Source organism: Macaca mulatta, chromosome 19 (genome assembly GCF_049350105.2).
Source record: "Macaca mulatta isolate MMU2019108-1 chromosome 19, T2T-MMU8v2.0, whole genome shotgun sequence".
Classification (NCBI taxonomy): Eukaryota; Metazoa; Chordata; class Mammalia; order Primates; family Cercopithecidae; genus Macaca; species Macaca mulatta.
Genome location: NC_133424.1, coordinates 50,697,095 through 50,716,342, shown reverse-complemented (window position 1 = coordinate 50,716,342; position 19,248 = coordinate 50,697,095). Strand labels below are relative to the sequence as shown.

Genomic DNA, 19,248 nt, shown 5'->3' with positions numbered 1-19,248 from the left:
TCAGAGCATAAAAGTTTGGAAAATTTGTAGCAAGATCACATGGTAGAAAAGAAAAACTCATTTTCTGGGGAGGAATTTTCAAGTTTGCTGTAAACATTTGCGTAAATAAAGAAGAACCAAAATAACAAAAGCCTTGAAGGCATTTGTTGATCTTCACAGAAGCCCCTCCCATCATAGACCCAGAGGCCTAGGAGGAAAGAATGGTTCTGTGGGCTGGACCCAGGGCCCTGCTGCCCTGCACCATCTTGGGACACTGCTCCCCGAGTGGCAACTGCTCCAGCTTCAGCCATGGCGAAAAGGGTGCCAAATATGTTTCAGGCTGCTACTTCAGAGGGTGCAGGCCAAAAGCCTTGAAAACTTCCATGAGTTTTTAAGCTTGTGGTGCACTGAAGGCAAGATCTGAGGCTTGGGAGTCTCTGCCTAAATTTCAGAGGATGTATGGAAATGCCTGGATGTCGAGGCACAAATCCACTGCAGCGGCAGAGACCTCATAAAGAACCTGTACTAGGGAAGCGCATAGGAGAAATATAGGGTTGAGCCCCCACACAAGACCACATCGGGGCACTGCCTAGTGGAGCTGTGAAAAGAGGACTACCATCCTCCAGGCCCCAGAATGGTAGATCCACTGACAGCTCACACTATGTGCTGGGAAAAGCTGCAGGCACTCAATGCTAGCCTGTGAAAGCACCCATGAGAGCTCTACCTGGCAAAGTCACATAGGCAGAGCTGTCCAAGGCCTTGGGAGACCACCCTTGGCATCAGTGTTGCCTGGATGTGAGATATGGACTCAAAAAAGATTATTTTTGAGCTCTAAGATTTAATGACTGCCCTGCTGGGTTTCAGACATGCAGGGGCTTGGAACCCCTTTGTTTTGGCAGATGTTTCCCTTTTGGAAAGAGAGTATTTACCCATTGCTTACACCTCCATTGTATCTTGGAAGTAATTACCTTGTTTTTTATTTTACAGGCTCATAGGTTGAAGGGATTTGCATTGTCTCCGATGAGACTTTGGGCTTTTGAATTAATGCTGAAATGATTCAAGATGTTGGGGGACTGGGGGGGGGGGGTTCCTAAGATGGCTGAATAGGAACAGCTCCAGGCTACAGATCCCAGCATGAGCAACACAGAAGACAGGTGATTTCTGCATTTCCAGCTGAGGTACCGGGTTCATCTCACTGGGATGTGTCAGACAGTGGGTGCAGGACAGTGGGTTGCAGCCCACCAAGTGACAGCCAAAGCGGGGTGAGGCATCACTTCACCTGGGAAGCACAAGGGGTAAGGGAATTCCCTTTCCTAGCCAAGGGAAACTGTGACACACAGCACCTAGAATATCAGGTCACTCCCTCCCTAATACTGCGCTTTTCCAAGGGTCTTAACAAATGGCACACCAGGAGATTATATCCCGTGCCTGGCTCAGAGGGTCCCACGCCCACGGGGCCTACCTCATTGCTAGCACAGCAGTCTGAGATCTAACTGCAAGGTGGCAGCAAGGCTGGGGGAGGGGCGTCCACCATCGCTGAGGCTTAAGTAGGTAAACAAAGCTGCCGGGAAGCTCGAACTGGGTAGAGCCTACCACAGCTCAAGGAGGCCTGCCTGCCTCTGTAGACTCTACCTCTAGGGACAGGGCATAGCCAAACAAAAGGCAGCAAAAACCTCTGCAGATTTAAATGTCCCAATCTGACAGCTTTGAAGAGAGTAGTTGTTCTCCCAGCAGAGAGTTTGAGATCAGAGAATGGACAGACTGCCTCCTCAAGTGGGTCCCTGACCCCTGAGTAGCCTAACCAGGAGGCACCACCCAGCAGGGGCAGACTGACACCTCACACGGTTGGGTACCCCTCTGAGATGAAGCTTCCAGAGGAACGATCAGGCAGCAACATTTGCTGTTCAGCAACATTCACTCTTTTGCAGCCTCCGCTGCTGATACCCAGGCAAACAGGGTCTGGAGTGGACCTCAAGCAAACTCCAACAGACCTGCAGCTGAGGGTCATGACTGTTGGAGGAAAACTAACAAACAGAAATGACATCCACACTAAAACCCCATCTGTACGTCACCATCGTCAAAGACCAAAGGTAGATAAAGCCACAAAGATAGGGAAAAAACAGAGCAGAAAAGCTGAAAATTCTAAAAATCAAAGCACCTCTCCCCCTCCAAAGGAACGCAACTCCTCGCCAGCATCAGAACAAAGCTGAATGGGGAATGACTTTGATGAGTTGACAGAAGAAGGCTTCAGATGATCAAACTTCTCCGAGCCAAAGGAGGAAGTTCAAACCCAACACAAAGTAGCTAAGAACCTTGAAAAAAGATTAGATGAATGGCTAACTAGAATGACCAATGTAGAGAAGTCCTTAAATGACCTCATAGAGCTAAAAACCATGGCAGAAGAACTACATGACAAATGCACAAGCTTCAGTAACCGATTCAATCAACTGGAAGAAAGGGTATCAGTGATTAAAGATCAAATGAATGAAATGAAGTGAGAAGAGAAGTTTGGACAAAAAAGAGAAAAAAGAAATGAATAAAGCCTCCAAGAAATATGGGACTATGTGAAAAGACTAAATCTGCGTCTGACTGGTGTACATGAAAGTGATGGGGAGAATGGAACCAAGTTGGAAAATTCTCTTCAGGGTATTATCCAGGAGAACATCCCCAGTGTAGCGAGGCAGGCCAGCATTCAAATTCAGAAAATACAGAGAACACCACAAAGATATTCCTCAAGAAGAGCAACTCCAAGACACATAATTGTCAGATTCACCAAAGTTGAAATGAAGGAAAAAATGTTAAGAGCAGCCAGAGAGACAGCTCGGGTTACCCACAAAGGGAAGCCCATCAGACTAACAGCAGATCTCTTGGCAGAAACTCTACAAGCCACAAGAGAGTGGAGGCCAATATTCAACATTCTTAAAGAAAAGAATTTTCAACCAAGAATTTCATATCCAGCCAAACTAAGCTTCATAAGTGAAGGAGAAATAAAATCCCTTACAGACAAGCAAATGCTGAGAGATTTTGTCACCACCAGGCCTGCCCTACCAGAGATCCTGAAGGAAGCACTAAACATGGAAAGGAACAACTGGTACCAGCCACTGCAAAAACATGCCAGATTGTAATGCCCATCGATGCTAGGAGTAAACTGCATCAACTAATGAGCAAAATAACCAGCTAACATCATAATGACAAGATCAAATTCATACATAACAATATTAACCTTAAATGTAAATGGGCTAAATGCTCCAATTAAAAGACACAAACTGGCAAATTGGATAAAGAGTCAAGACCCATCAGTCTGCTGTATTCAGCAGACCATCTCATGTGCAGAGACACACATAGGCTCAAAATAAAGGGATGGAGGAAGATCTATCAAGCAAATGGAAAACAAAAAAAAAAGCAGGGGTTGCAATTCTAGTCTCTGATAAAACAGACTTTAAACCAACAAAGATCAAAAGAGACAAAGAAGGCCATTACATAATGGTAAAGGGATCAATTCAACAAGAAGAGCTGACTATCCTAAACATATATGCACCCAATACAGGGTGTGCCAGTTTTCTTTTTTTTTTTTTTTTTTTTTTTTGAGACGGAGTCTCTCTCTGTAGCCCAGGCTGGAGTGCAGTGGCCAGATCTCAGCTCACTGCAAGCTCCGCCTCCCGGGTTCACGCCATTCTCCGGCCTCAGCCTCCCGAGTAGCTGGGACTACAGGCACCCGCCACCTCGCCCAGCTAGTTTTTTGTATTTCTTAGTAGAGACGAGGTTTCACCGTGTTAGCCAGGATGGTCTCGATCTCCTGACCTCGTGATCCACCCGTCTCGGCCTCCCAAAGTGCTGGGATTACAGGCTTGAGCTACTGCGCCCGGCCGGGTGTGCCAGTTTTCAAAGGGAATGCTTCCAGTTTTTGTCCATTCAGTATGATATTGGCTGTGGGTTTGTCATAAATAGCTCTTATTATTTTGAGATATGTCCCATCAATACCTAGTTTATTGAGAGTTTTTAGCATGAAGCATTGTTGAATTTTGTCAAAGACCTTTTCTGCATCTATTGAGATAATCATGTGGTTTTTGTCTTTGGTTCTGTTTATATGCTGGATTACATTTATTGATTTGCATATGTTGAACCAGCCTTGCAACCCAGGGATGAATCCAACTTGATCATGGTGGATAGGCTTTTTGATGGGCTGCTGGATTCAGTTTGCCAATATTTTATTGAGGATTTTTGCATCCATGTTCATGAGGGATATTGGTTTAAAATTCTCTTTTTTTTGTTGTTGTGTCTCTGCCAGGCTTTGGTATCAGGATGATGTTGGCCTCATAAAATGAATTAGGGAGGCCGGGCGCGGTGGTTCAAGCCTGTAACCCCAGCACTTTGGGAGGCCGAGACGGGCGGATCACAAGGTCAGGAGATCGAGACCATCCTGGCTAACACGGCGAAACCCCGTCTCTACTAAAAACACAAAAAATTAGCTGGGCGAGGTGGCGGCGCCTGTGGTCCCAGCTACTCGGGAGGCTGAGGCAGGAGAATGGCGGGAACCCGGGAGGCGGAGCTTGCAGTGAGCTGAGATCTGGCCACTGCACTCCAGCCTGGGCGACAGAGCGAGACTCCGTCTCAAAAAAAAAAAAAAAAAAAATGAATTAGGGAGCATTCCTTCTTTTTCTATTGATTGGAATGGTTTCAGAAGGAATGGTACCAGCTTCTCCTTGTACCTCTGGTAGAATTCAGCTGTGAATCCGTCTGGTCCTGGACTTTTTTTGATTGGTAGGCTATTAATTATTGCCTCAATTTCAGAACCTGTGATTGGTCTATTCAGGGATTCAACTTCTTCCTGGTTCAGTCTTGGGAAGATGTATGTGTCCAGGAATTTATCCATTTCTTCTAGATTTTCTAGTTTATTTGCATAGAGGTGTTTATAGTATCCTCTGATGGTAGTTTGTATTTCTGTGGGATCAGTGACGATATCCCCTTTATCATTTTTTATTGCATCCATCTGATTGTTCTCTCTTTTCTTCTTTATTAGTCTGGCTACCAGTCTATCAATGTTGTTCATCTTTTCAAAGAACCAGCTCCTGGATTCATTGATTTTTTGAAGCATTTTTTGTGTCTCTATCTCCTTCCATTCTGCTCTGATCTTAGTTATTTCTTGCCTTCTGCTGGCTTTTGAATGTGTTTGCTCTTGCTTCTCTAGTTCTTTTAATTTTGATGTTAGATTGTTGATTTTAGATCTTTCCTGCTTTCCCTTGTGGCCATTTAGTGCTATAAATTTCCTTCTACACACTGCTTTAAATGTGTCCCAGAGATTCTGGTATGTTGTGTCTTTGTTCTCACTGGTTTCAAATAACATCTTTATTTCTGCCTTCATTTTATTATGTACCCCGTAGTCATTCAGGAGCAGGTTGTTCAGTTTCCAGGTAGTTGAGCTGTTTTGAGTGAGTTTCTTAATCCTGAGTTCTAGTTTGCTTGCACTGTGGTCTGAAAGACAGTTTATTATAATTTCTGTTCTTTTACATTTGCTGAGGAGTGCTTTACTTCCAACTATGTGGTCAGTTTTAGAATAAGGGCAATGAGGTGCTGAGAAGAATGTATATTCTATTGATTTGGGGTGGAGAGTTCTGTAGATGTCTGTTAGGTCCGCTTGGTGCAGAGCTGAGTTCAAATCCTGGATATCCTTGTTAACTTTCTGTCTCGTTGATCTGCCTAATATTGACAGTGGGGTGTTAAAGTCTCCCACTATTATTGTGTGGGAGTCTAAGTCTCTTTGTAAGTCTCTAAGGACTTGCTTTATGAATCTGGGTACTCCTGTATTGGGTGCATATATATTTAGGATAGTTAGCTCTTCTTGTTGCATTGATCCCTTTATCATTATGTAATGCTCTTCTTTGTCTCTTTTGATCTTTGTTGGCTTAAAGTCTGTTTTATCAGAGACCAGGATTGCAACTCCCACTTCTTTTTTTTTTCTTTCCATTTGCTTGTTAAATATTCCTCCATCCCTTTATTTTGGGCCTATGTGTGTCTTTGCAGGTGAGATGGGTCTCCTGAATACTGATGGGTCTTGGCTCTTAATCCAATTCACCTCTCTGTGTCTTTTAATTGGGACATTTAGCTCATTTACATTTCAGGTTAATATTGTTATGCATTAATTTGATCCTGTCATTATGATGCCAGCTGGTTATTTTGCCCATTGGTTGATGTAGTTTCTTCATAGTGTCAATGGTCTTTACAATTTGGTATGTTTTTGCAGTGGCTGGTACTGGTTATTCTTTCCATGCTTAATACTTCTTTCATGAGCTCTTGTAAGGCAGGCCTGGTGGTGCCAAAATCTCTCAGCTTTTGCTTGTCTGTAAAAGATTTTATTTCTCCTTCACTTATGAAGTGTAGTTTGGCTGGATATGAAATTCTGGGTTGAAAATTCTTCTATTTAAGAATGTTGAATATTGGCACCCACTCTTTTCTGGCTTGTAGGGTTTCTGACAAGAAATCCACTGTTAGTCTGATGGGCTTCCCTTTGTGAGTAACCCAGCCTTTCTCTCTGGCTGTCCTTAACATTTTTTCCTTCATTTCAACCTTGGTGAATCTGACGACTATGTGTCTTGGGGTTACTCTTCTTGAGGAGTTTCATTGTGATGTTATCTGTATTTCCTGAATTTGAATGTTGGCCTGTCTTGCTAAGTTGGGGAAATTCTCCTCCATAATATCCTAAAGAGTGTTTTCCAACTTGGTTCCATTCTCCTCAACACTTTTCAGGTACATCAATCAAATGTAGATTTGGTCTTTTCACATGATCCCAAATTTTTGGAGGCTTTGTTCGCTCCTTTTCATTCTTTTTCTGCAATCTTCTCTTCTCACTTCATTTCATAAACTTGATCTTCAATTGCTGATATCCTTTCTTCCACTCGATCGATTCAGCTATTAATACTTGTTTATGCTTCACAAAGTTCTTATGCTGTGTTTTTCAGCTCTATCAGGTCATCTATGTTCTTCTCTAAACTGGTTATTCTAGTTAGCAATTATCTAGCCTTTTTTCAAGGTCCTTAGCTTCATTACATTGGGTTAGAACATGCGCCTTTAGCTCGGAGGAGTTTGCTATTACCCACCTTCTGAAGCCTACTTCTGTCAACTCGTCAAACTCGTTCTCCGACGAGTTTTGTTCTCTTGCTGGCGAGGAGTTGTGATCCTTTGGAGGAGAAGAGGCGTTCTGATATTTTGAATTTTCAACCTTTTTGCGCTGGTTTTTCTCCATCTTCGCGGATTTATCTACCTTGGTCTCTGATGTTGGTGACCTTCAGGTGGGGCCTCTAACAGTCAGTCCCCTCTGGTGCAGGTCTGCTGGAGTTTGCTGGATGTCCACTCCAGAGCCTGTTTGCCTGGGTATCACCAGTGGAGGTTGCAGAACAGCAAAGATTTTTGCCTGTTCTTTCGTCTGGATGCTTCGTCCTAGCAGGACCCTTGCTAGATGTCATCCAGAGGTCTCCTGTATGAGGTGTCACTGAGAGGTGTCTCCCAGTCAGGAGGCACAGGGGTCAGGGACCCACTTGAGTAGGCAGTCTGACCCTTGGCAGAGCTTGAATGCTGTGCTGGGAGGTCTGCTTCTCTCTTCAGAGCCATCAGGCAGGGTCGTTTAAGTCTGCTAAAGCTGCACCCACAGCCGCCCCTTCTCCCAGGTGCTCTGTCCAAGGGAGATGGGGGTTTTATCTATAAATCCTTGCCTGGGGCTGCTGCCTTTTTTTTCAGAGATACCCTTCTGCAGTGGCCTTGCTGAGCTGTGGTGGGCTCTGCCCCTTTAGAAATTCCCGGTGACCTTACCCTATCAGGGGAAAACTACCTACTCAAGCCTCAGCAATGGCAGACGCCCCGACTGTTTTGCTGGCTGGGAGAATTTCAAGCCAGTGGATCTTAGTTTGCTGGGCTCCATGGGGGTAAGACCCGCCAAACTAGACCACTTGGCTCCCTGGCTTCAGCCTCCTTTCCCAGTGAGTCTGGCTCCCTGGCTTCAGCCCCCTTTCCAGGGGAGTGAATGGTTCTGTCTCACTGGCATTCCAGGCACCACTGGGGTATGGGAAAAAAAAAAAAAACACTTCTGCTTCTGTGCTTGAAACCCAGGGCCCTGGTGGTGTAGGTATCAGAGGGAATCTCCTTGTCGGCAGGTTGCGAAGACTGGGAAAAGTGCAGAATCTGGGCTGGAGCTCTGCATTCCTCAGGCACAGTCCCTCACTGCTTCCCTTGGGTAGAGGGGATAATTCCCCAACCCCTTGCACTTCCCACGTGAAGTGATGTCCCACCCTGCTTCGGCTCGCCTTCCGTGGGGTGCACCCACTGTCCAGTCGCAATGAAATGTACCGGGTACACATTTTGAGTTAATTTTTGTATATGGTATAAGGTGAGGGTCCAGCTTCATTCTTTTACATGTATATATTCAGTACAACAAAACTCCATGACAGGTTTACCTGTATAACAAGCTTACACATCCTGCACATGTACCCCTGAACATAAAGCTTAAAATAAAACTTAAAAACAAACAAAAAAACCCCAACAAAACCAAAAATCATTTATTCAAGAGACAGTTCCTTCCCACATTGAATGGTCTTGGTACCCTTGTTGAAGTCAATTTACAGTGGATGTTTAGGTTTATTTCTGGACTCTCAATTCTGTTCCAATGGTCTATACGTTTATTTTTAAGCCAATATCAATGTATTCTGATTACTGTAGTTTCACTATCACAAAATTAACTTTGACATCTGGGAGTTGTTGGGACCATGCAGTCATTTTCCTTTGCAGGTATGCCACGTTTTTTGAAATTAGATCCTCCATATGAGTTTCAGCACTCTCTTCCCTGTGCTTGCAGGATGTGAGGGTTTCTTTAAATGCTATCACCAGGAACATCTAGTGTTCCAAATGTGCCTTGAATTGGTAGTTGGTGGGCGTTAATGTGTCCCTCTTTTTCTTTCCTTCTTTCTTTCATTCTTTTTTCTTTTTTTTTTTTTTTTTTTTTTTTTTTTTTTTTTTTTTTGAGATGGAGTCTCGCTCTGTTGCTAAGCTGGAGTGTAGTGGCACACTCTCGGCTCACTGCAACCTCCGCCTCCCAGGTTCAAGTCATTCTCCTGCCTCAGCTTCCCGAGTAGCTGGGACTACAGGCACATGCCACCATGCCTAGCTAATTTTTGTATTTTTTAGTAGAGATGGGGTTTCACCATGTTGGCCAGGATGGTCTCGATCTCTCGACCTTGTGATCCACCCACCGTGGCCTCCCAAAGTGCTGGGATTACAGGCGTGAGCCACTGCGCCCGGCCCTTTTTTCTTTTTTAAAAAAGAATTCCAATGCAGTTAAAACCAAAACAAGTACATCCACAATCCTATGATTACCATCGTACCCCTACCATTCCAGTGCCACAGCTACTGGAGTCCTTCACCTTCTCTCAGCACTTTCTGCCCATAAAGCACAGGTGACTATTCTTAGTAATTGTGATACTAAGTATGCCATGGGTAATCACCACATCAGTTATCAGCAATGGATTTTTATTGTAATCTGCCCAATAAGAGATACAGGTTCTCATAATAAGGATCCAGCTTCTTTCTATGGCTTTTTCTGGCCTAAAGTTTGTTTCCAGCCTTCTCCACCAAATATGAAATATTTCTTAGTACTGTGTGCCCAGAAGATGAAAGGAAGTATTAATCCATCTGTCCCCATCCCCAGTTGTTAAAAAGTCATCCTATTGGCATTAAGTCTCCCACGATTTTGGTTTGCAGATGCATAGCTGCTGAGAGTATTTCTGCAAGGGTCGTATTCCACCATCTCAAAGAAGCCCAGTGCTGGAAAGAGGAAGGTACTGGAAAGATAGATACTAAGGAAAGGCACTGTCAGTGTGCACCCGCATGAAGCTAGTGAAAAACTCTCTAGATCTGGTCAACTTAGTAATGGCTGGATGAAGAGGTGGGGCTGAAAGGATATCATGTGGTACAAGAAAAATCTGATATACTGACCTCCTTTCAATTTCTCATACACACCAAGCTCATTTTCATTTTTGGAGCATCATATATGACAAATTCAAAAGGCGTCAAAAATGTCATAACAAGGCAGGGAGAATGTTCTGGTTTAAAACAGACTAAAGAAGCATAGCAACAAAGTACATGAAACCTGATTAAGTGATGGATTTTAAAACAGCTCTAAAGGACATGCTTTTATACAACTGGGAAAATTAAAATAGTACTGTAAATTAGATGTTGATTCTTACGTGGTGGCAGAGTAGAACTTCTATCAGTCTTGTGGATCTGAAGATACAAAAATTGTACGTTGGTGCCTGCCAAGTGAGAGGGAGAGTTAGGCTTTTAGTTGGAACCCTGAAAGGGATATACCCTAGAGCAGGGGTCCCCAACCCCCAAGCCACAGACCAGTAACAATCTGTGACCTGTTAGGAATGGAGCCACACAGCAGGAAGTGAGCAGCAGGTAAGCACTACCCCATGAGTGGGCTCCTGACAGATCAGCTGGCATTAGATTCTCATGGAGCACGAATTAGAATTTTGCAACCAGAATTCCACATTATGGGTGCCACAGTGTATAGTTTTATTGCAAATAGTAGCGTGACTGTAACAATTGCCACAAGACTGGTGTAGTAAAAAAAATTATTTAAAACCTTACTTGCCCAAGGTAAAACATTTCCCTTTGGGGATTTACAGAGTTACAATTGCAATTTCATGTAGCAATAAAATTTCCTGCAAATATGAATTAAAAATAAGTTTTATTATTTGGTGGCAAATTTTGAGAGTAAAGTGTGGAAATGACAAATATTATCTGTTTAAGTAAATGTGGGATTGAGTAAGATGAGTAGCCCTTAGTCAGTTTCTTAATTTTTGTGATTTTTAGCTTATGATTTTTTATTTTTCCACAATTGATATTCTGGATGATTCTCTGGACTGTCAGGGGTTGCTCCCTCAGCTTTTTAGGCTTTGACTTGAGTGAGATGTATTCAGGAGTTGATTCCTGTAAATTTTACTTCCAACAGGGTTGAAATAAAAACAATGTAAGTCCCTTCCCAGCTTGGCTGAAGGAAAAAGAAAGACTAAATTTCCTGGGTTAAATAGAGGTGGTTTTATTTCTTTGGGCTTTTGCTAGTTGTGTTAATGCCTTGAGGCTTCCTTGCCTCTGGATTAGCTGGCTGATCCGCTAATTTATTTCCTTTGGCTACCTTATTTGTTCTCTTTTGACGTTCCCTACGATGCATCCCTGCTATTTCATGTGTAAGAAAATGTAAGGATAGTAACCTGTTAACTTCCCGGTGATGTTTTATGGGAGATTCATTAGTGGTAAGAAAATGCCTTTTCTTTTAAATGGCAGCATGAGCATGGAAAATTAGGAAAGCACACTTGGAGTTAGTAGAAATGTTAGCTACTATTTCCTTGCTTAACTTAAGTGCTCTTGTAAGAGGTATTAGCTCAGCTAATTGAGGGCTTGTGTTTAGGGAGAGTGACTACTGCTTATCCTGCCTTATCTACTTCTTGCTTTACCGGCTGTTTGCTAGCTAAGAGCTCCCCTTAGAGGACAGTGATCCTGCCACATTATGTGGGCTGTAAACAGTTGAATTATTTCCTAGGGTTAACTTGGAGGCTTTTCTGACTAGTAAAGCTATTATGACAATGACTCGGAAGCATGTGTAAATAAGTCTTTCTAACTACAACTAAGGTTGAGACGACTATTGGATTCGAGGTTTTCCTGAGATGTATCTTACAGTTGTGCTATCTTAAAAGGGAGGGCTGGATTAGAGAGAAGAGAGAGATGGGCTCTAGTGTTTAGAAGGAGGTTTACTTTCCTACCTTTAATTTCCAGAATTATCCGGGGATCCTGTGCTATACTGGCAACTTGAGCCCCTGGAGCTAAGGTTGAAGCCCTTGGATCCATCAGTCCTGCTGAACCTCTGCCTCTGGGGGCAGTTCTGTTTCCAGTGGTTTTTGCCACAGCCTGGACAGGGTTGAGGTTGCTTCATCTTGCTGCCTGGGTATTTGTTTTAAAAATGCCGTGGTCTGCCATGCCGATAGCAACTAGCGGATGCACTTTGGGAATTCTGGACTTTACAAGCTTGCAAAGCTGCTGCTGAAGTCTCTGGTGTTCTCCGGAAATTTTCCCCTTTTTGGGGACTCTTCCTGGTCCCTATTACACAAGAAAAAAGTCGCCACCTTCAGGAGGCTCTCTGAGGTGCTATTTGGTCCTATAGCTTGCTTTTGTAGTTTTCTTTTAATATTGGGAACTACCTGTATAATAAACTTCTTTTTCAGAATGAGCTGTTCCTCCACTGAATTAGGGGATAAGGAGGTGTACTCTATTAGTGCCTCTCTTGGCCTTTCCATAAAGGCTACAAAATTCTTACCTGGCTTTTGGTTCATTATAGACAGTTTAGAGTAACAGAGGTTTGGCCCTGGTTTTTCATAGGTCTCTTAAAATGCGTTTAAAAATTGGCTTCTTGGCCGGGCGCGGTGGCTCAAGCCTGTAATCCCAGCACTTTGGGAGGCCGAGACGGGCGGATCACGAGGTCAGGATATCAAGACCATCCTGGCTAACACGGTGAAACCCCGTCTCTACTAAATATACAAAAAAAAAAAACTAGCCGGGCGAGGTGGCAGGTGCCTGTAGTCCCAGCTACTCGGGAGGCTGAGGCAGGAGAATGGCGTAAACCTGGGAGGTGGAGCTTGCAGTGAGCTGAGATCCGGCCACTGTACTCCAGCCTGGGCGGCAGAGCAAGACTCCATCTCAAAAAAAAAAAAAAATTGGCTTCTTTTTCATTCATTTCCTGAGCTATTGGGGTTTTAGTTAGGGTGGTTTACTGGAACTGCTTTCCTCCCTATTGGGAATGTTGGTTTTTTTCGTTTTGTTTTTGTTTTTGTTTGGTTTGGTTTATTTTTTTTAAGTTATAAAATATTTTATTTAAATGGCACAGAAGAAATTATGTGTACTTAAAAATGATTAAGCATTCATGTTAGGAAATGCTAAAAACAAAATAATTTACGCAATGATAAAAATCTAAAGTTATGAGAAAACATAAAATACTTTCATTTGGTCCTCTCATCTAACAAAACTATTATAAACATGAGATATAGTAATTACTGAAATTGGGTTAAAAGCACAAGACAACATAATTTCTTTATATGCATCCAGTCATTTTATACAAGAAACTGTTTTACCTTAAATGGAAGAGTGAACAATTTGTTTAAAATATTGAGAGTGCATTATGCACCTATAATGAAACCACTTTCTCCAAAGATTCACACAGATTAACATTGCAAAATGGTATTTCTATATAACACTGACTTCTGAAAAATATAATAATTCATTTTAAGAATATGCAAGCGAAATATAGTTTATTCTGATTTCAACAACGGATATTCAAACTCACAATTCCCAAGAAACCATTCACTTTATAGTTTCAAAAACACATTGTAGCTTTTCTGTTACTGGTCTGCCATGTTTTCAACTAGATGCATGTTTAATCATTCACTTCAAATTTACATGCCCAGCCCGGCACAGTGGCGTGGGCCTGTAGTCCCAACCACTTCAGAGGCTGAGGCAGGAGGATCACTTGATCCCAGGAGTTCATAGCCAGCCTGGGCAGCATAGCAAGACCTTGTGTCTTCAGAAATCATCCAAGGAGTGAGATAAACATTACAACCCCCATATACTGGGTAAACGACAACAAGGGAGTGAAAAATGACCTCATATGCCCTAAAGCAATGTTGAGGCAAACTCCTGATGCAATAAAGGCAGCAGTTGTAATGAGTACCTGGAATGGTATTGTGGAATTGGAGAACTTACTTTCCTAATGAAAGGAAAGCTAGCTTGAAAGAAATGTTTTTGAGGTTTTCTTTTGTTTTTCTCCTTTTTGTTTGGTTCAGGTTTGAAGTTTAGATTGGCTTGGGTTAAATTTGGGTAGGCAAAAAAAAAAAAAATTTTCTTTGGAGGAATTAATATTTATCAAATATTCTATTTTTTCACGTAAACCCTAATGAATGATATGAAATTTGAAGAAACAGGAGAGAGCAAGAACCATAGAATGGAGTCAGACAATTTGACTTCCTCTCTTCCTATTTGAATACAATGTATTTCTTTCTCTTGCCTGATTGCCCTGGCCAGAAGTTCCAATACTATGTTGAATAGGAGTGGTGAGAGAGGGCATTCTTGTCTTGTGCTGGTTTTCAAAGGGAATGCTTCCAGCTTTTGCCCAGTCAGTATGATATTGGCTGTGAGTTTGTCATGAATAGCTCTTATTATTTTGAGATATCTTCATCAGTATCTAGTTTATTGTGAGTTTTTAGCATGAAAGAGTGCTGAATTTTATCAAAGGTCTTTTCTGCATCTATTGAGATAATCATGTGGGTTTTGTCATTGGTTCTCTTTATGTGATGGATTACGTTTATTGATTTGTGTATGTCGAACCAGCCTTCCATCCCAGGGATGAAGCCAACTTGATCATAGTGGATAAGCTTTTTGATGTGCTGCTGGATTCGGTTTGCCAGTATTTTATTGAGGATTTGAGCATCGATGTTCTTCAGGGATAATGGCCTGAAATTTTCTTTTTTTTTTTTTCTTTTTGTTTTTTGTTGTTGTTGTGTCTCTGCGAGGTTTTGGTATCAGGATGGTGCTGGCCTCATAAAATGAGTTAGGGAGGAGTACTTGTTCTTCTATTGTTTGGGATACTTTCAGAAGGAATGGTACCAACTCCTCTTTGTGACTCTGGTAGAATTTGGCTGTGAATTCATCCGGTCCTGGACATTTTTTGGTTGGTAGGCTATTAATTACCGCCTCAACTTCCGAACTTGTTATTGATCTTTTCAGGGATTCGACTTCTTCTTGGTTTAGTCCTGGGAGGGTGTATGTGCCCAGGAATTTATCCATTTCTTCTAGATTTTCTAGTTTATTTGCATAGAGGTGTTTATAGTATTCCCTGATGGTAGTGTGTATATCTGTGGGGTCAGTGGTGATATCCCCTTTGTCATTTTTTTATTGTGTCTATTTGTTTCTTTTCTGTTTTTTTCTTTATTTGTCTGGCTAGTGGTCTATCTATTTTGTTAATCCTTTCAAAAAAACAGCTCCTGGATTAGTTGATTTTTTGAAGGGTTTTTTGTGTCTCTATCTCCTTCAGTTCTGCTCTGATCTTAGTTATATCTTGTCTTCTGCTAGCTTTTGAATTTGTTTGCCCTTGCTTCTCTAGTTCTTTTAATTTTGATGTTAGGGGGTCGATTTTCGGTCTTTCCGACTTTCTCCTGTGGGCATTTAGTGCTATAAATTTCGCTCTGAACACTGCTTTAGCTGTGTCCCAGAGATTCTGGTATGGGGTGTTTTTGTTCTCATTGGTTTCAAAGAACTTATTTATTTCTGCCTAATTTTGTTATTTACCCAGTAGTCATTTAGTTTTACATTTTGAAACACCCAAACAACTATCATTGGATTGCTTGCAACAGAAAGGATAAATGCTTGAGGGGATGGTTGCCCCATTCTCCACGATGTGATGATTTGCATGCTTGTATCATATCTTACATACCCCATAAATACATTCACTTACTATGTACCCACAAAAATTAAAAATAAACGACAGGCAAATGACCAATATGCACAAGAAAATATACCCAACATCATGAGTCATTAGGGAAATGAAAGTCAAAAGCACCACAAGATACCACTTCACATTCATTAGGATGGCTATTACTTAAAAAATGACAACTAACAAGTGTGAGGATGTGGATAAACTGGAACCCTGGAACATTGCTGTTTGGAGTGTAAGATGGTGTGACTGCTGTGGAAAACATTATGACAGGTCCTCAGAAAGGTTACTCATCATAATATACATCTCTTTGGCAACTGGGATACATTTTTTCTATCAATGGTTTAAATTCACTGGCAATAAAACTGAAGAGAAAAATGAAGTAAGAGGGAGAAAGAAGCAAGGGAGAAAGGGAATTCTAATTCACCTGATCTTTAAGTTCTAATATATGTTTTAAGGATGTTTCCCTTCGTCATGAACAGAGAACTTGAGTCCTCCACACCAGTTGAAGACTGCATTGTGACTGAAGTCCAGTCACCTGTACCTGCTCCTGTCCTCACACAGTCTGGAAATAAGGAACACACAAATCAAGAACTAGACAAGAATCTCAACTTTCTCCAATTTTGATACCCATGGACACTCAGAAAAGAAAAGGGTGGAGTTAAGAGCCCAGCTGTGTGAGAGGCAGATGGGAACCGGCCTCACCTAGCAGAGCCAAGGGGACCAATGTGGGATCAGGGGGACACAGGGGCTTTCTCTACCTCCCTCCATAGGTCCTGCTTAGGATCAAGGCCAGTGTTCTCCCAGAACCTCTATAGGCAAAGAGAAGGGTTACCTTCCATTGCCAATAATTTCCACCAGAATCCTCACTATTTTTACCATTGCACAAATTAGGAAAATGCACACCTTCTTGGTAGATTCTGCACAGTGGAGAGAAGGCTTAATGAGAGGCATGGAGGCTGGACTTTACAATCCCTCATTCTCACTCCATCGTCCTTATCTGTGTGTTTCCCTGGTGACCCCTTCTTCTCCCTGGTGCCTCCCCCACTGTCATTTCTGCTGCATCATAGACACAGGCTTGCAAACAAGTGTGGTTGTGACTGAGTCTGTTTCCGACACCTTACCCCTTCTCACCCTGTGGCGAATTCTTGCTGAGAGGGCTTTGGAATCAGGAATGAAGCCAGAGGGCAGAGCTGACAGGGACCATTCAATGCTGCAACTCCAAGGGATTCACATGGAAGCCTGGACACAATTCAGAAGAGCCAACCCACGGAAGCAAAAATGTCACCACTACCTGTGAGTTAAAAAGGCACAGCCTTCAGTAATCTGAAGTCACATGAAAGAATGTGGAAAAAGGGAGATTTTATGAGATGAAAATATGAGTTTCTATTGTGAATGCTTTACTGAGATTGGGGGTGTGCGGAAGAGACCCTGGGGCTATGGTGTCTGAGATGTTTGTGGGATGTCGGGTGTGAATCCTGGACCAGTGTAACCCTCTGTGAGGGTGTGATAGTGTCTGATAAGAGTCAGCTCTGCTGAGATGATGTTACTTTAGGTAAAAGGTGGAGAGCCCACCAGGATGGCTGGGACGTGCCTGAGTGTAAGAGGGTGACTGTGTTTTGTCTTCCTCTCTGTGATGTGAGTATGTGTGTGAGCACACCCAGACCAATGCATGAGCATCTTTATACGGACAGTGAGCAGACATGTGTGACTCAGTGAGTGGTGTGGCTCTGTTTGACTGTGGTTGTGTGTGTGCTGGGATGTGACTAGGTGTTGAACTGGGAACATGCACGTGGCCTTCTGTCCATGTGAAGTTCCCTCCTCACACATCAGGACCTCTGCTGAAGCACCCATGTATCTTCTCATATATGTCAATGTGGATCCTGGATGGCAGAACTGGTGGGGATCTTGGGGACTGGGAGTTACCAATGACTCATTTGTGAGCATTCACGAGAGCAGAATGTATGATCTGTAGATATCTCTTCCCTGGCAGAGTAGAAAAGAAGAATCCAGACTATGGGAACCCTTCAAAGTAAGAATTACTAATAAAGACAAAAAAGTAAAGTAGAGGAAAAAAGAGTTTTAAATAATTCTCTTTGTACCCGGGAAACTAAATCAGGCAGAGTTCAAGTAATGGATCTACGATGGCATTGCCAGTAAGAGGCAGAATCAGGACTGGAGTCCAGGCAGCCTGGCTCCTGAATCCTAGCTCCTAACTATGAGACCCTAGTGTCTTTAGGAATATGGAGTTCTGACTGTGATAGGGTGAAAGAGGGAAGTCCTCACAGTTTGCCTGTTGATCCCTAATTTTCTGCATCATGGGAATCTGTCACCAAAGGGGAAGCTGAACCTGGCCCAGCCCCTTTCACCCACTCTCAATCCCCTAGCAGGTGCCACACAGAAGGCCTGTGTCCTTGTCCATTGGTTCTTGCGTGAAAATCAGAGGGACACTGATCCTCCCTTTCATGTGAGTACTGTATGGCACAGGGGTGGAAAAGAAAGGAGAATATTTACTCAGGAGGTGGTCTCATGTGAGTGATGTGGAAATGTCTAGTTGGCAGGATGGAGGCACCATACAGGTGCAGGTTCTGGAGACCCTCCAGCACCAGGCATGAGACCTGCAGTGGATGAACCGTCGGTCAATCATGCAGCCTAGGGGAGGAGAACAGTCAGGGGTTAGGGCTGTGGCTCTTTATCAAGAGGCATAGAATTTTCAGGGAATGGACAAGGCATAGGCCCAGGTAAGTGACTGTGGCTCACTTTCCACCTTGTGAGGGGCAGAGCCTCTCCTCACCTGGGGGATATATGAGGAGCTAAGACAGCCCCACAGGGACCAGGCCTGCAGTATCACCAGCGAGACCAGGGAGGCTTTCTTCTGCTTTGAGGAAAGGAAGGAAGGGATTTGTGTGTGTGTTGAGTGTGTGCCCCACAAGGGAGGGGTCTGCCCAACACTCTGTGTGCTTTGCTCTCAGCAGTGACCCAGAGCTGCAGGTGGAATTCTACACTGGGATGAATGAGAACTCAGACATCACCTTCCATTTCTGAGTGCACTTTGGCCATTGTTTGGTCATTGACAGCCACGTGTGTGAGGCCTGGAAGTGTGAGGGGAGATGCTGCAATGAGTTCTTTGAGGACGGCAAACCATTTGATCTGAGCATCTTGGTGCTGGACAATGAATACCCGGTGAGTGCCCAGGAGCTCCCGGTATCCAGCCTCCATGGGTTCTCAGAGCAGGAGGCAGCTCTCCCTGGCCTGGCCCAATAGTTTTTCAGGACCCATTTCTGATAACTACTCTTGCCCCAGGCTTTTTATCACAGAGCACCCTCTGCTCGCACTGCCATCCTCAGCTCTTTTCCAAAATCTGACCGTGATCAGTATCAGCTCATCTGGCATTTCCCCCAAGGTGAAGAATCTCCTCTGTCTTTTCCCACTGTATTCATTTCTAATTATGCTGCTATTTAAATTTTCACTTCACTGAATGAATACAATATTCATAAGAATAAAATTGTTTAGTTAATGAAAAATTAAGTCTTTGTCTCACTCCTGGACCCAATCTTATTCCTGAGAGCATTACCCCTGCTCTGCTCTCCTTCCATAGGAAATCGTTGCTTATAGAAGCATATAGATCTATAATTTCATTTGTTTTTAAGAAAATCCTAGTATACATTGCTCTACACATTACACCTTTAAAACTGAGTTGATTTGTTGTCAAATAATATATATTGAAGATATCATCTATTAATGGT

General features: G+C 43.0%; 1 protein-coding gene across 24 annotated transcripts in view; it reads right to left on the bottom strand.

The window, feature by feature from the left end:
• The window catches only part of LOC106994763 (placental protein 13-like), a 118,148-nt gene that overhangs the window by 59,704 nt on the left and 39,196 nt on the right, over nucleotides 1–19,248 (bottom strand). For 10 of the 24 annotated variants that reach the window (XR_013410665.1, XR_013410662.1, XR_013410664.1 and 7 more), the window contains exons 2-3: nucleotides 11,787–12,120; nucleotides 10,209–10,274 (exon numbers count right to left, since the gene is read on the bottom strand). The exons of 5 other annotated variants lie outside the window; for them this stretch is intronic. Coding sequence is in view for 6 of the 19 variants with exons in the window: in XM_077982744.1 (XP_077838870.1) it covers nucleotides 10,209–10,274; nucleotides 11,787–11,871 (151 nt within the window). In the remaining 13 variants the exon portion in view is untranslated. The remainder of the gene's footprint in view (nucleotides 1–10,208; nucleotides 10,275–11,786; nucleotides 12,121–19,248) is intronic. 9 more of the 24 variants (XM_077982745.1, XM_077982757.1, XM_077982749.1 and 6 more) reach the window with 1 other exon arrangement.